The 14923-nt window shown below is 40.3% G+C and overlaps 1 protein-coding gene across 1 annotated transcript in view; it reads left to right on the top strand.

Moving 5' to 3' along the window:
* Positions 1–14923, top strand: part of LOC136831091 (probable E3 ubiquitin-protein ligase HERC1) — an 801341-nt gene that overhangs the window by 765425 nt on the left and 20993 nt on the right. The window contains exon 66 of the mRNA XM_067091041.1: positions 14562–14733. Coding sequence (XP_066947142.1) covers positions 14562–14733 — 172 coding nt within the window. The remainder of the gene's footprint in view (positions 1–14561; positions 14734–14923) is intronic.

The raw sequence follows: 14923 nt of genomic DNA, 5'->3' as shown, positions 1-14923 counted from the left end.
GAATTTCAGAGCTGTCAGCTCTCACTAGAGGTGATAATTTTGTTAACTTCCTCCCATCCGGAGAAGTCCTCCTCCCCTGACCCTAGATTTTTAGCTAAGAACGAAGACCACAGGACAGGTGGTCTCCTTGGAAGGTGGTGCCCCTTCCTCAAGATCAATCTTTATGTCCAGTCCATACACTTAAATCTTACCTCTCAAGAACTCCACAGAGTAAGTCGGGTCCTCTTTTATCAGGGAGAAAGGTGGTACTCTTTCTCTTAATGGTATAAGGCAACAAATTCTGTATTTCATTAAACAAGCCAACCCAGACTCAGTTCCTAAAGTTCATGATATTCGAGCAGTGGCTACTTCTATTATTTTCATAATATGGACTTTTCAGAGTTATCAAAATATACGGGTTGAAATCACCTCTAGTGTTTAAACGCCACTATTTAAAAAAATCACCAAAGCCCTGAAATATTCTACTATAGCAGTGGAAGTGTCATCTCCCACCTTAAATAATTATATCCTTTCCTTTTCCCCACCCCGCCTACCTCATTTGCTTCTCTGCTTATTCTCCTGGTTGTTTATGCCTCACTGCCTAGCTCTTCATATTGATATATTTGTATTTGCTGATGGAAAAGTGTAATCTGACTAGCCATAATTGTTTCCTTATGGGTACTGGACAGTTTTTGTTTGGCTCCATTACCCCAGATATTTGTGTTTGTTATATTCATTAGTCTTGTCTCTTACGTGTTTAGCCTAAGTTTACATATATAGTTTTAAGGTTGTTTTTGCTTGTTCTGTGCACATTTCATGTTTCACTACTTTTAAGTAATTTTAAGGTTTTGAGGTTTTTTCCCCATCATACCGGGGACCTCCATTGTTTTGTAGTGCTAAGTTTGTTGGTGTGCCTTAAAATTAAGTTACCTTACTTTTAAGTATTCTTGCTTCATGGAAGAGTTTGCTTAATTAAAGTTATTTTCGTTACAATTTTGCTTTTTCTTCAGATTACCCTCCTTTTTTCCAGTAGTAGCAGTCTTGGCATGATTCTCTATCACTATTTCACCGGCTGACACGGACTGGACTCAGAAAAGGGATTTTGACAGAGGAAAAATCTATTTCTGAGGAAGGTCCCGTGTCACCCGTGACCCTCCCTGTCTAGTCTAGTACTCCCCTACTTGCACATGCCAAGTCTGGGGTTAGTGCTAGCATGGAATGAAGTAGGTGGCGCTGGTGTCGCCGTCCTGGCGTGGTGTTGGGAGTGTGGGAGCTGTAACAGCTCACCGCTCTTTTACGGGGTTTTGATAAGGAGAGATCTTTCGAGTATATTTCAGTGGTAGTGGTATTTCACTCACCCTTCATTATACCGACGTCTTCTAAAAGACGATCGACTGGGGTAGTAACCCCAGCTTTCCTGAAAGCTCTTTTTCTCTGGTATATCTAGCATTGTTATACCTAGAAATTCGTGCTGTAATGGAATTTCACCGGTGACACGGGACCTTCCTCAGAAATAGATTTTTCCTCTGTCAAAATCCCTTTTATCTTTTAATCTCTGACTAACTGCACTCCATTTTCTTCAATTTCCATTAAAATTGTGTCACTGTTATGTGATTACTTACCATCAGTGTTTTGCTGGCTTCCTGTAAGTTTTCTGGCTTATTTCTTGCCTTTTATTGCTTTATACAATGCTGAATCCAATAATTCTGCTTATATAAAATATGCTGTATGGACAGATTCTATTCATTTATGAGCTGGTCACTGTTTAACTGTCAGATGTAAGTTCATCAGGATCCTCTTATTTGACTGAGAATTACTAGCAATTTTTCTGTTATTACTTTATTTAGTTTACTATTTGTACTAGTCATTTTTCTTATTCCAAGGTTACAACAATTTCTTGTTCAGGTATATGTAATGTGCTTGTTTTGCAGAAGTGCTAGTGCATTCTATGAGTATTAATTTTGCTTCTTGGGTCCTTTTCTGTGTCTCTGCTAATCACAAACCCTCACTTTTTAGGTGCTGCACTACTAGTCTCACCTGAGACATTTTCTGGAGCTGGCCTACTAACAAAAAGGCTCACGATGATAATGTAATGATGTAAAGAAAGATTAAATAGGGAAGCATAAGAAAAAGAATAAAGACAGAGAGAGAGAGAAAGAATAAGGAGAGGAGACAGAGGGAGAGAACAACAATTAAGCCTTGGTTGTTATGATTTACCGAGGCTAGAAATGTCAAGCAAGCTAAAGAGCACGAAACCGTCTTACACGAACTCAAAACAGTGAACGAGTGTATCACGCCCAGGGCCATATAACCAATCATAAAATCTTGAACTCGTGCCCTAGTGATTCAGCTGACCAAGCATTACTTAGCGCCTCGTCAAGAATTAACATTCCAGCCATATCTATAATCCCGCCTTCAATAGGAGGCGTTTACATGAATTTCCATGAAAAGGGGCTTGACAAAGTGAAGTACTTCACCATTTCTCCAATTAGATATTCTAGGGAGCATTCTTGCAGATATTTTCTGGAAAGATCATAACAGTAGCATAGATACTTGTTGCAGCCATTCTAGATGATGTTCTTCTAGACAACACCAAACTTCATCCAGGTCCTCAATCACCAGCACAATCACTAACTGAAAGGTCTGATGATGCTGCAAAGTAACTCTAGTCTAAGATTGCATACTTATTTTCTCCATTTGTACCAAAAGGGAAGATGTCTAAAAGCAACTTGTTACAACATGGGGTTTGTACCGTGGCAAACAAGGTCTTCAGACCCTTCCCTCTGTCATAACTCTCGCCACCCTCCAATGATGTATCCTGTCCATAGCAGCTACTCTCAAAAGGACAATTTATAAACTGACACATTTCAAGAAATCCCCCCCACAAGCTTTTGTCGTCATCCCACTGAAAACCTATTTTAATCCACCTCAGAACTTAGTTTGCCTGGTCAGTTTTTCAAATAAGGATGATGAGGAAGAACCCAACAACTAGTAGGAGGCAGTTCTCATCTTATAAGTAATGGACTGGGTTTGCATGGCTTACAATATGCTGAAACTGCATCATTCTAAGACAAAGATTTAGGCAGCAGAACCACTTTCTGAATATTCTTCATCTGACCATAGCAAGCCCTTTGATCCTTCTCTTGCTATTGCAGTAAAGGACATCCTCAATGACATCATACTGAAGATGGAAGGCAGAAATACTTCAAAGGGGTACAATTACTCAACTGCCAGCCAACCATCATCTTCAGCTTGCTGGCCCTTGCACCCTGTAGGTCTTACATTATTCAGGGCTGCTTGAATTATATTAATTGTGTGTCACCTTCCAAAGAAAGCATTGCCAAGAGGACTCCAGCCTCTTTCACGCCACTGCTGATTATACTATTACCCAACAAGAAGGATACAACAAAGAAGATCTGCTAGAGTTCTGCAGTCATTAACTGGTAGGCATAGGATTTAGGCATTACCATCTTGCTCTTGGTTGAAGAGGCAAAGTGTTCACCTGTGGTGGGTCAGTTCAGGAGACTGATTTATTACTGGGCCACAGCTTTCTTTTGCTTAAATCCAACTTGGTCACTGAGAAGTTGTCAACAAAGTTAGCCCACACAACACAACAAGAAAGGTGATGACAAAACTTAGAGCCCCTATCTCCAGACATTAACCTATGCCTTCCAGGAGCAGTTATCCATATTCTTCTTCTCCATCAGGACACCTGAGGCAGCCCAAGATACTGTTTAACACCTTGAGAAAAAAGGTATTCGACTCTTCTATGCGTGTTCCATCCAGGAGCCAATGGTCACCCTTTTGGCCAAGAAAATGAGAGCAGACTTCATCAAAGTCTTCAGCTAAGGAGGAACACAAAGATGAAAAAGCCATCCAACCACTCAATCTCTCTTTCAAGAGTACGCTTGTCTTCAGAGATTCTGAAGGAGGTTGTAGAAGGAGATAAGGGTACTTGATGTGATTCATGGAGGTTGGTAACTCCTCTTTCTACACACAAGGACATTTTGGGGCAATCCAGAGAGGTCCGACATCTTGGACAATAATTTGGGTCAATGGTAAGGAAACAACAGATCAAAGAGGTGAATGAGTTTCTCAAGACTTGTACAGTCATTTACATTTCATCCCAAAGGCAATGGCAGCATGGGGGCATAAGGGTTATCTTCGACCTTAAATATTTTCATTTAGTGAATGATTTTTAGGAACCTAACCCAAGGTGCCTAAAGGAACTTCTGTATTTTATTTACAATGATACAAGGGGGAAATTCAGAAATGAGAGATGCAGAATATCTCTCTGCAGATTACTTTATAAGCTCGGATAGTGGTAGTTTGAACTGTACATCAAGATACATCACGACATCAAATCCTGAAGTGTATCATCAACATTAATAACTAGTGGAATAAAAATGATGTCTCAAGTACGCTAGCAGACTGGATGAACAAAAATTATACGTAAGACTTCTTGGAAAAATAAGAATGAGGAAGCCAACTAAATAATAGTAAATTAAAACAAAATAATTTGAAGAACATCACTAACTTGCATCAGACCTGCAAAATGATAAGAATAGCCAATAAATGTCTTGGTCAGTTGGCATGCAAGGGTTTAACACTTTGGGTAAGTCAGTGAGTGATTAGTACTTTGTCTTTCAGGCCTATCTCCAATGTCATCTCACCTCACTTACCAGTCAGTTTCTAAAACAACAACTGTAGGAAGATGAGATATCAATTAAAAAATAAGGCAGCCTCAAAGACTCACAGACACTCAATTTATACTCATCTGAGTCAAAGCACCAGCAGGGAGGAAGAGAGTGGAACTATAGGGGTAATGGTTGCCATTAAGATGTATGGCTAGAAGTGGTTTTAAGAGAATTATCTAATGCCTTGTTTTGCTGTTTCTTAAGAAGTCTATGGTGAATTCAATGCATGTTCATATGTTGGATCACATGGCTTTGAGAAAGAAGAGGTATAGACAATGTGAAGGACAAAGTTACATGCGAACACGAAATCTCACTCCCTTAAGGAAGTTTCACGATGTTCTCGAGAGAGGTGACGCCATCCCTACCCCTGCACTACTAAGATTGCAGAGCTGACCCTCCAGGCTGATAGATGAACCTATGCCTCAACCCAGGAGACAGATCCTACTTCCCTTCTTCCCGGAGATCTGGAGGTTGGTTGGAGAGCTCCGGCAACTTTTACGGGGAAACTGATCCCGGTGTGCCTCCAATTCTGTTCAGCGCAGCATCTCCCCAGAATTCGGAGGCTCTTGCCTGCATGGAGTTTGAGGCTAAGTGCAGGTTGAGTCGCCTTGCATTCCACTATCTCAGAGGTACCCATTAGCTTATAATGACGAACCTTTCCGTTTCAGGTCCTCACGAAGTCGTTATTGGCGTCCTTCCAATCGACTTTAAGTACCTTTGTAGCGTGAGACAGAACTGCCGGAAACACATTCCGCAGACGCCACTATCAGGCATGAGCCCAATAGACTCATGAAGAGTTTCCTCTATCTGGGACCTAACTTCCCAGAGGATGAGGTCAATAACATGGTGGTAGAGGCAACTAGAGCGAATCAGAGTCTGGCCGCTGGGGCCTTTCAAAGGAGTTCTGAGACCTCCGGACTCAACCTAAAGGAAAGGAAAAGGTCTAGAGGATTCCAGGGCTATAAGAAACCTCAGGCCCGGGCCAGGCGCTTCATGCGTGTACCGGTCCCAGATCGGCCAGCCTTCTACATCCAAGTCACAACCTCAGCAGCAGTTCGTGACGATGAGTCGGGTTAGCAAGCTTCGTCTACCAGCCTTCAGTGATCAGCCCTCTCAGCTTTCAACGCCTGCCAAAGCCAAGGGGCGTTTCGCCAGCAATAGGAGACCTCTCACATGGAAAAGAGGCTGTGGAAGCGAGAGGAAGTAAGGCTCCTCCCCAAATCAACAGACCTCATTATAGGCGAGATTATATCTCTTCAGACCATTGACCTTCAGCCCATGGGCCCATTGCATAATCTCCAAAGGTTCGAATGGAGCTGACAAGGGCCTCCCTCAAACTTCTACAAAAGAAGGCAATAAAGCAAAAAGTCAGACGCTTGAAAATTTCAAGGCCGCCTGTTCAGTGTCCCGGAAGAAAGACTCAGACAAACAAAGAGTAATTCTGACCTGTCTCGCCTCAACTTATACATTCAATGCGATAAGTTTCCTTTATGCTTACAACTTATACTGGACCCTACTCTGTAATACACACTTATAGATCTTTCAGATGCTTATTATCACATTCCGATTGCGAAACTCTCCCTTTACCTAGGTTCAGACTAGAAACAAGCATACTGCTCAGAGTCATGCCATTCGTTCTCAACATAGCTTCCAGAATCTTTACCAACTGGCAGAGACAGTAGTCCAAGAGCTAATGGGCCCATGACTGCACTGTCGTGATATCTGGACGTATTGGATAATTTGGGCATCCAACGCCAAGGAATGTCAAAAGCAACTTTCACAGTGATCAACTTCTTGGAATACTTGGGTTTCCAAATAAACAGGAAGAAATCCCATCTAGTTCCGCGGCTCACCTCAGTGGTTGGGAATCCAGTGGACCTAACACACACAAACTGTCACATCCCGCCAGCCAAAAGGAAGGCTGAAACAGCCGTGCTACCAGATTGTCTCCCTTCAAAACAAAAAGAGCCTCTTGTCACCCAGAAAGAGTTCTAGCCTTTCAGTCTGCTTCAGTAACAGACTTGCTACTAAAAGCCAAACTGAAGGATATAATAGTGTGGCGAACGTAGCCAACAGCAGAAACATTACAGGGACAAGCCGTCTCCTGATTCCGCAGATATTGAGGAAGAGGCTTCGACCATGGTCGGCAGTCAAGAGTCGGCAAGGTCAGTGCCTCTTCAATTTCTCCCATTACAAGATCCATACGAATGCTTCCTGCCGATGGGGAGGATACTTACCAAGAAAAGTTCAGGAACATGGCCGCATAGTGATTCCGCCAGTTCCATATCAACATTCTAGAGGCAATGGCAGTATTTCTAATATTGTGGAATCAAACATAGCCAGACATCTGGCATCAGATCAGTGCTGGACAGTGTAGTAGTGGGTGCATTGCTCAAACAGGGGTTCCAACCAGCCATATCAATCAAGTAATGATTGTACTTTTCTCTGTATAAGGGAAACATCTTGCACCTGTCAGCTACCCACCCGGGCAGGTGTTCGAATGTCATTGCAGATTCACTGTCCAGGACAACTTCGCTTTGAGTCGTAGAATGGTCCTTGACAGGACGCCGTCGAGTGGACGTATCTTCAGGTACCGGTCTCCAGGTAGACCTGTTTGCCACAGGAGAGCAACCACAAGCTTCCGTATTACGTTGTTCCCAATCTAGATCCTCAGCTCATTCCACAGATGCGATGTCAGTCGACCGGAACAGATGGCAAAAGGATCTATCTGTTTTACCACAAACCTGTTGATGAAAGTTTAATAATAAACCAGATCATTCAGCGTCAAGTGAAAATTTGTGGCACTCAACCGGCCGAAGAGCAGTTGGTTTCTTTTACTGCTAGAGTTGAAGTCTGCACAAACAGGCCTCAATCCAAAGATTGACACAAGTAGTGCAAACTGACTGTGTCAGCTTCCTCAAGAATTTGAATGCCCTAGCTTTATGGACTTCATGAAGTTTGCAGCTCCAGAAAGACGCTAACATTGACCCTTAATACACTGTTCATAGAATCAGATAAGAGGGAATCTACCAGACAGTATGACCTAGTAGTTAAAAGTTAGCATTATTTCTGAGGGAATCTGAAGCTCATGAATGATCTACTAACCTAGCGATCTCTTTCTTCAGATCATTATTTGAGAAAGGATTGGCCACTTCAGTACTATTACTACAACAAACTGCTTTAAGAAAAATATTTTTTACATGGCTTTAATATTAACCTTATAGACTCATATTTTTCGTCAATTCCTAAAGCATGCGTCATCTTAGACCAGCAACATCGCCCACACACGGTTTTCTGGTACTTAAATGACGTACTTGAATTGGCATCAGACACTGATAACGAATTATGTTCATACCTGAGTCTGTTAAGGAAAACATTATTCCTAGTAAGTCTAGCCTCAGGAGCTAGAATTTCTGAACTGTCTGTTTCTTTCTAGAGAGCTGAATCATGTTGATTTCTCCCATCAGGTGAAGTCCTGTTGTCTCCTCGGACCTCAGTTTTCTAGCAAAGAATGAGGATCTCACAAAATAGATGGTCTCCCTTGGAAGATTATTATTCCCTTCCACAGGATCTGTCTTTATGTCCAGTCAATACTTTAAAAGCTTATTTAAATAGAACTTCTAAGAGAATTTCAGGCCCTCTTTTTGTTAGGGAAAATGGAGGTATCATTTCCTTAAAGGCCATCAGGCAACAAATTCTTTATTTTATTAAACAGGCAAACCCGGATTCAGTACCTCGGGTACATGATATACGAGCGGTGGCCACCTCAGCTAACTATTTCCATAACATGAATTTTGATGACCTTAAACAGCTCAGTGGTCTGGTTAAACTATTTTAATAATAATATGATGACCTTAAAAAGTATACTGGCTGGAAATCACCAACAGTATTTAAACGCTACTATCTTAAGTCCTAGAGACTTCAATATTCAATCGTAGTTGCAGGAAGTATTAACTGGTCCAGCTCAAGACTAGTTTATGTAACTTCTTTGTCCTTTGATTTGTAATCCCAAGCACCCATTGGTATATTCTCTAGCCTACCTGCCTCGCTTGCTTGCCCTGCTTCTAGCCTTTAGGTCAGCCCTGCTTCACAGCCTGACTCCTACCCGTACCGTGGATATCCTGTTTTCAATCATAACTTGTTAGCCTTAAGTGTCTTGGTATTGGTTATTTTATAATTTTTAGACTGTGTGCCTTATAGTTTTGATTATGTTGTTGATCTTATAATTTGGGGAGCATTAAAACACAGTAATTTTTTCTCTTAGTTTTATTTAGCTCCATTATGCACTTGGGGTATACCACTAAGCTCTTGTAGGCTGATTCTTCACATTATTTTCACTAGGTGACACAGGTCGAGCTCCAGAAAAGGGATTTTGACAAAGTGGTAAATCTATTTCTGGGGAGACCCAGTCGCCCAGTGACCTATCCCCAGCACTTCCTTTCCCACCCGGTGGTATACCGCTTGGTGGTTAACATTGGGAGAAATGAATTTGTCACAGAGGTACCTAGTGGTGAGCGGAGGCATCCTAAATGCCCACCCAGCATAAATTTGGTGCTTTGAGAATAGAGAGATCTAGAGAAGACCCGTGATAGTGGTGTCCACTCACCCCTAGTGCATACCGACACCATTATGGTGCTTGATCCGGGGGTAGTAACCCGGCATTGTGGATAGCTTTTTTTCTCTGGTATATTTAGCAATAGTTATACCTAGAAATGTGTGCTATTGGAACCATTTCACTGGGTGACACAGGTCTTCCCCAGAAATAGATTTTTCCTTTGTCAAAATCCATTTATATATATATATATATATATATATATATATATATATATATATATATATGTATGTATGTATGTATGTATGTATGTATGTATGTATGTATGTATGTATGTATGTATGTATGTATGTATGTATGTATGTATGTATGTATGTATGTATGTATGTATGTATGTATATATATATATATATATATATATATATATATATATATATATATATATATATATATATATATATATATATATATATATATATATATATATATATATATATATATATATATATATGTCTGGATAACATAGGGGGAAATACTTGCACTATTTCCTTTTACAACACTTTAAGTCACTTTTCACTTTTCCTAGCTTGCTTGGGTTGCATGTGTTCCCTAATGATATTTTCAGTCACAATTTTGCTTCCTGTCCTAACATAAATTAAAATATACCACTGTACTTACTGTGTGGAACTCCTTCGATTGTGCACTTGCAGATTTTTATGCCAAGGTTTGTTTCTTTCTTGCATCCAACCTTAGCTTGGCTAATGGCTGATAGCTGCAATGTTGCAAGAGGACAAAGGATCAAGCTGCAATAACAGACTGCAAGGATCTGGGCAAAAGAGGTTGCCAATATTACAGTTTTATCTTGGGAATGCTTACCATGAGCCAGTTATAGACTCAGAATGTGTTACTTTACTTACCACATAAAATTCCATGGTTCTGACTGCAATTTGAATCTGGTAATCGTAATATACAAAGGAAAACGGGGGGTTTTACTGAGCTGAGGGCTCTACTGACAAGGCAGTTTGTAAGTAAACAAATTTGGGTAAGTTTTTAAAATTACGTATATTTACATTAGCCAGACAATCAGAAGATGAAATGAAATTTAGGCAGGTAGGGAAGACCTGTTTAATAAGGAAACTACAAGGTTATATACAAATGAAAGCTTCTAAGATTTTCCATTGGTATGACGCTGCTGATACTGTCGCTGCCAGGTTCATGACACATGGCACAATCAAGGAAGGATTCCACTGCTAACACTCCCTCTGTAACGGAGAGATTTACAAATTAAAGGGCAGTAGAGGCACAGCGAAAATAAGCATAGGACAAGGTACTGCACGGAGGGTGCCAAAGATGCCTTGACCACATGACTTTGTCATCACTCGTACACTGGAATTTACGTAACACTGTTCTGACAAAGGTGAGGCTGATATGAAGCACTGGTACTTGAAAATGAAGTTGTGAAGTTCAATGAGAGAATTCAAACTATGTAACTGAATGAAAGACCCTTTGTAAACAGAGCACTTTACATTGTAGAAAAGGTGGCTTTGGTGTAGAATGGCTTTGGAGGAGGACTTAAGAAGCTCGCTGTTAATAAGACTTATGGCCAGGCAAGGTGGACCTCATGGAGGGGCCCAGCACTCTGAGGAGGGAGGAGGCAAGGGAGACTACTGTGTGTCTCGACTGGGTCCAGGTATGTCTCTGACCTCTTGTTCCCTCAGGTTGGTCCTTTTAAGCCCTTGATTCCAAATTAGGGTGCTTTCCTGTCTAGATATGCCTAGTGCTGTTCCTATATGTATGCGCATCATTTTGATTCAGGGTCACTGCATGGTCAATCAAGACCACATGATTCTATGGGGTCCTCGCCTCTTTCTTATCTGTACTGCCGGTTCTATTCCCCCCTTGCCCAAGGTTAGTCTTCCCACGGCTCCGTGTAATGAAACAAAGGATCCTCTGGCAGTCACATGTTTACAGAGAGAGAGAGAGAGACTGGCTGAACTAAGTACCTATTTATCCATCTATTTATCCATTTCTCATGTTCTACTACCCTTTGGTGAGAGAGAGAGAGAGAGAGAGAGACCCTTGCTGTCAAATTATTTGACATATTGGACAGGTACAACCTCCCCCCTCTCCAAAGCATTCACGAAAGATTTGGGAAGATGGGTTAAAAGAATTTATACATACAGTATTGAACTTTTCTTTGATGAATTGATATTTTGTTGTTCACATTAATATTAATATTGAAAATTAGTAAATCTATTTAGCATACTAAACAAAAAGTAAGAGAGAGAGTAAATTCTTTACTCCAGCGACACGAAAATTGCTGGGTAATCCACGTTGGTTCTAATGTGCATAACTAAAATTCCAATACGACAAACTGTCTGGATAACACAGGGAGGAAATACTTGCACTATTTCCTTTACAACACTCTGTAATTCACTTTTCACTTTTCCTAGCTTGCTTGGGTTGCATGTACGTGGCCTAGTGTTTCCGTAATGATATTTTCAGTCACAATTGTACTTCCTGTCCTAACATAAATTAAAATATACCACTGTACTTACTGTGTGGAACTCCTTCGATTGTGCACTTGCAGATTTTTATGCCAAGGTTTGTTTCTTTCTTGCATCCAACCTTAGCTTGGCTAATGGCTGATAACTGCAATGTTGCAAGAGGACAAAGGATCAAGCTGCAATAACAGACTGCAAGGATCTGGGCAAAAGAGGTTGCCAATATTACAATTTTACCTTGGGAATGCTTACCGTGAGCCAGTTATAGACTCAGAATGTGTTACTTTACTTACCACATAAACTTCCTTGGTTCTGACTGCAATTTGAATCTGGTAATCATAATATACAAAGGAAAACGGGGGGTTTACTGAGCTGAGGGCTCTACTGACAAGGCATTTGGTAAATAAACAAATTTGGGTCAGTTTTTAGAATTACGTATATTTACATTAGCAAGACAATCAGAAGATGAAATGAAATTTAGGCAGGTAGGGAAGACCTGTTTAATAAGGAAACTACAAGGTTATATACAAATGAAAGCTTCTAAGATTTTCCATTGGTATGACGCTGCTGATACTGTCGTCGTGGGGTTCACGACACATGGCACAATCAAGGAAGGATTCCACTGCTAACACTCCCTCTGTAACAGAGAGATTTACAAATTAAAGGGCAGTAGAGGCACAGCGAAAATAAGCATAGGACAAGGCACTGCACGGAGAGTGCCAAAGGTGCCTTGACTACACGACTTTATGTCATCACTCGCGTACTGGAATTTAGGTAACACTGTTCTGACAAAGGCGAGGCTGATATGAAGCACTGGTACTTGAAAATAAAGTTGTGAAGTTCAGTGAGAGAATTCAAACTATGTGACTGAATGAAAGACCCTTTGTAAACAGAGCACTTTACATTGTAGAAAAGGTGGCTTTGGTGTAGAATGGCTTTGGAGGAGGACTTAAGAACCTCACTGTTAATAAGACTAAGGCCAGGCAAGGTGGACCTCATGGAGGGGCCCCGCACTCTGAGGAGGGAGGAGGCAAGGGAGAGGGCTGCTTCTCGACTGGGTCCAGGTATGTCTCTGACCTCTTGTTCCTCAGGTTGGTCCTTTTAAGTCCTCAATTCTGGATTAGGATGCTTTCCTGTCCAGATGTGGCTAGCGCTGTTCCTATATGCATGCGCATCATTTTGATTCAGGGTCACTGCATGGTCAGTCAAGACCACATGATTCTATGGGGCCCTCGCCTCTTTCTTAATCCGTACTGCCGGTTCTATTCCGCCTCTGCCAAGATTAGTCTTCCCATGGCTCCGCGTAATGAAACAAAGGAGAGAGAGAGAGAGAGATTAAAGGATTTAGGAAAGGGCCAACATTTCATGCCCTTTCTTGTCAGGTGGTATTTCTTATTGAAGATTCTGTCAAGTTGAGATGCTACCGTATTTGCTGTTTTTTTTAATTGATGGTTTATGAAAAGTTTAGCTCAAATCTCAATTTAAGGTGGGAAGGATAGTAATAACTGTGTTATTACAGTTTTGTTTAATAGGAAGCAAACACTAGTGTTGGTGGGTAACATATGGGTGTCAGTCACTAAAATAATTACCTTTATTGTCAAAGAGGCAGGGTAAATTTTTAAGACTTTTTTTTTTTATTTTTTTAGGTAGCATAATTAGTGCCAAACAAATCAGTACTAGCTAGCTATGGAAAGTCAGTCAGTAAGTCAATGCAGATAATGCACAGTAGTAATATACAAACAGTACACAAAAATGTCAGTGGATGTACAAAATAACTAATGACAGAGAATGTCAGTACTGTACCAAGAAAACAAGAAAAGCAAAAAGTTGAGAAGTGAAGTTAGAACAGACTTAATTCTCCAAAACACATGCAAACTACTGTCAACTAAAACTAGAAAAAAGCTAATTAGCTTAATGATCATCAACAAGGGTTCTTACTAACACTAGTTAACCCAAGAAAATTGATAATGTAAAAGACAGGGGCTCTTGCAAAATAAGTTAACCAAGAAAATTATTAAATGCCAAAAGTATGTAAATATGCCAGTTATGAACTCAAACATTTGTGCTAGCTAAAAAGTAATAGGTGTTCCACTACACCAAAACATTTTCACAAAAACTCCTCACAAACAGCAATTGCCAGAGCAGAAATAACCTTACTGGGCAGAACTGGAAATCACTTGGGTAGTTGAAAATTACTCACTTACTTGTTCATTACACAAAAGTAAAATTATGCTAAATGAGTCTGAAAATCTTAAGTAAATAAGTAAATCAAGTTAATCATCTGATAAAACAGAAATGTATAGGGAAACTCACGTATGTGTTACTCAAACACACTCGGGAAGTGACTACCTGACTGCTGGATACTCAGTCATCTGAGAGGCCTCATGTGCACATACCTGTCTGCTGCCATTTTCTGTTACAATGATGGATTGCCTAAGATGATTTGTTGACCACAGAAGTGGCCTAGTATAAGTACTAGGTTTGTTGTGAAATAATTAAATGCAATTTTGTTTTTAAAAATATATATTTTTTTCTAAAAAAACATATATCTAAAGGTACCCAGACAAGGAAAGTGTTGCCAATTTTAGCATCATGTTTTCACAAGCCCAGAATTGTGTAATAAGTACAGTAGCTATATTTTTATGCTAAATTGCAAGCTGTGTTTCAGTACTGAGATGCAACGCAGCCTACAATTAAGCATCTCAGTACTACTGTAACTATTGGTTTTCCTGTATTAATTTTGAGCTTGACTTAGATAGATTTTCATTATCAAAGCAAAGTGGTGCAGATTAGCTTTGTCAGTCACAATGTTTGTTTATTCTTGAACAGGTTGCTGTCAGTCACAATGTTTGTTTATTCTTGAACAGGTTGCTGCTGTTCGAGAGGGAATGGCATGGATCATCCCAGTTCCTCTACTCTCTCTTATGACTGCTGCACACCTTGAGCAGCTAGTATGTGGGCTTCCTCACATATCTGTAGCAACACTAAAGAAAGTTGTCAGGTAGTGTCATTGAATTATGATCTTTTGTTATAACATCATGTAACTGACTTTCTAGATTCAAATTAAATGATAAAATTTAACTTTTTAATCATTGGTTTATTATACTGGTCGAAGTATTTAATCATTAGTTTGTTATACTGGTCGATGTACTTCAGTTTCGGTAAGTGTTATATTACTGATAACATGTTAT

Source organism: Macrobrachium rosenbergii, chromosome 48 (genome assembly GCF_040412425.1).
Source record: "Macrobrachium rosenbergii isolate ZJJX-2024 chromosome 48, ASM4041242v1, whole genome shotgun sequence".
NCBI lineage: Eukaryota > Metazoa > Arthropoda > Malacostraca > Decapoda > Palaemonidae > Macrobrachium > Macrobrachium rosenbergii.
The sequence above is the reverse complement of the archived record's forward strand: the minus strand, read 5'-3'. Positions and strand labels throughout refer to the sequence as shown.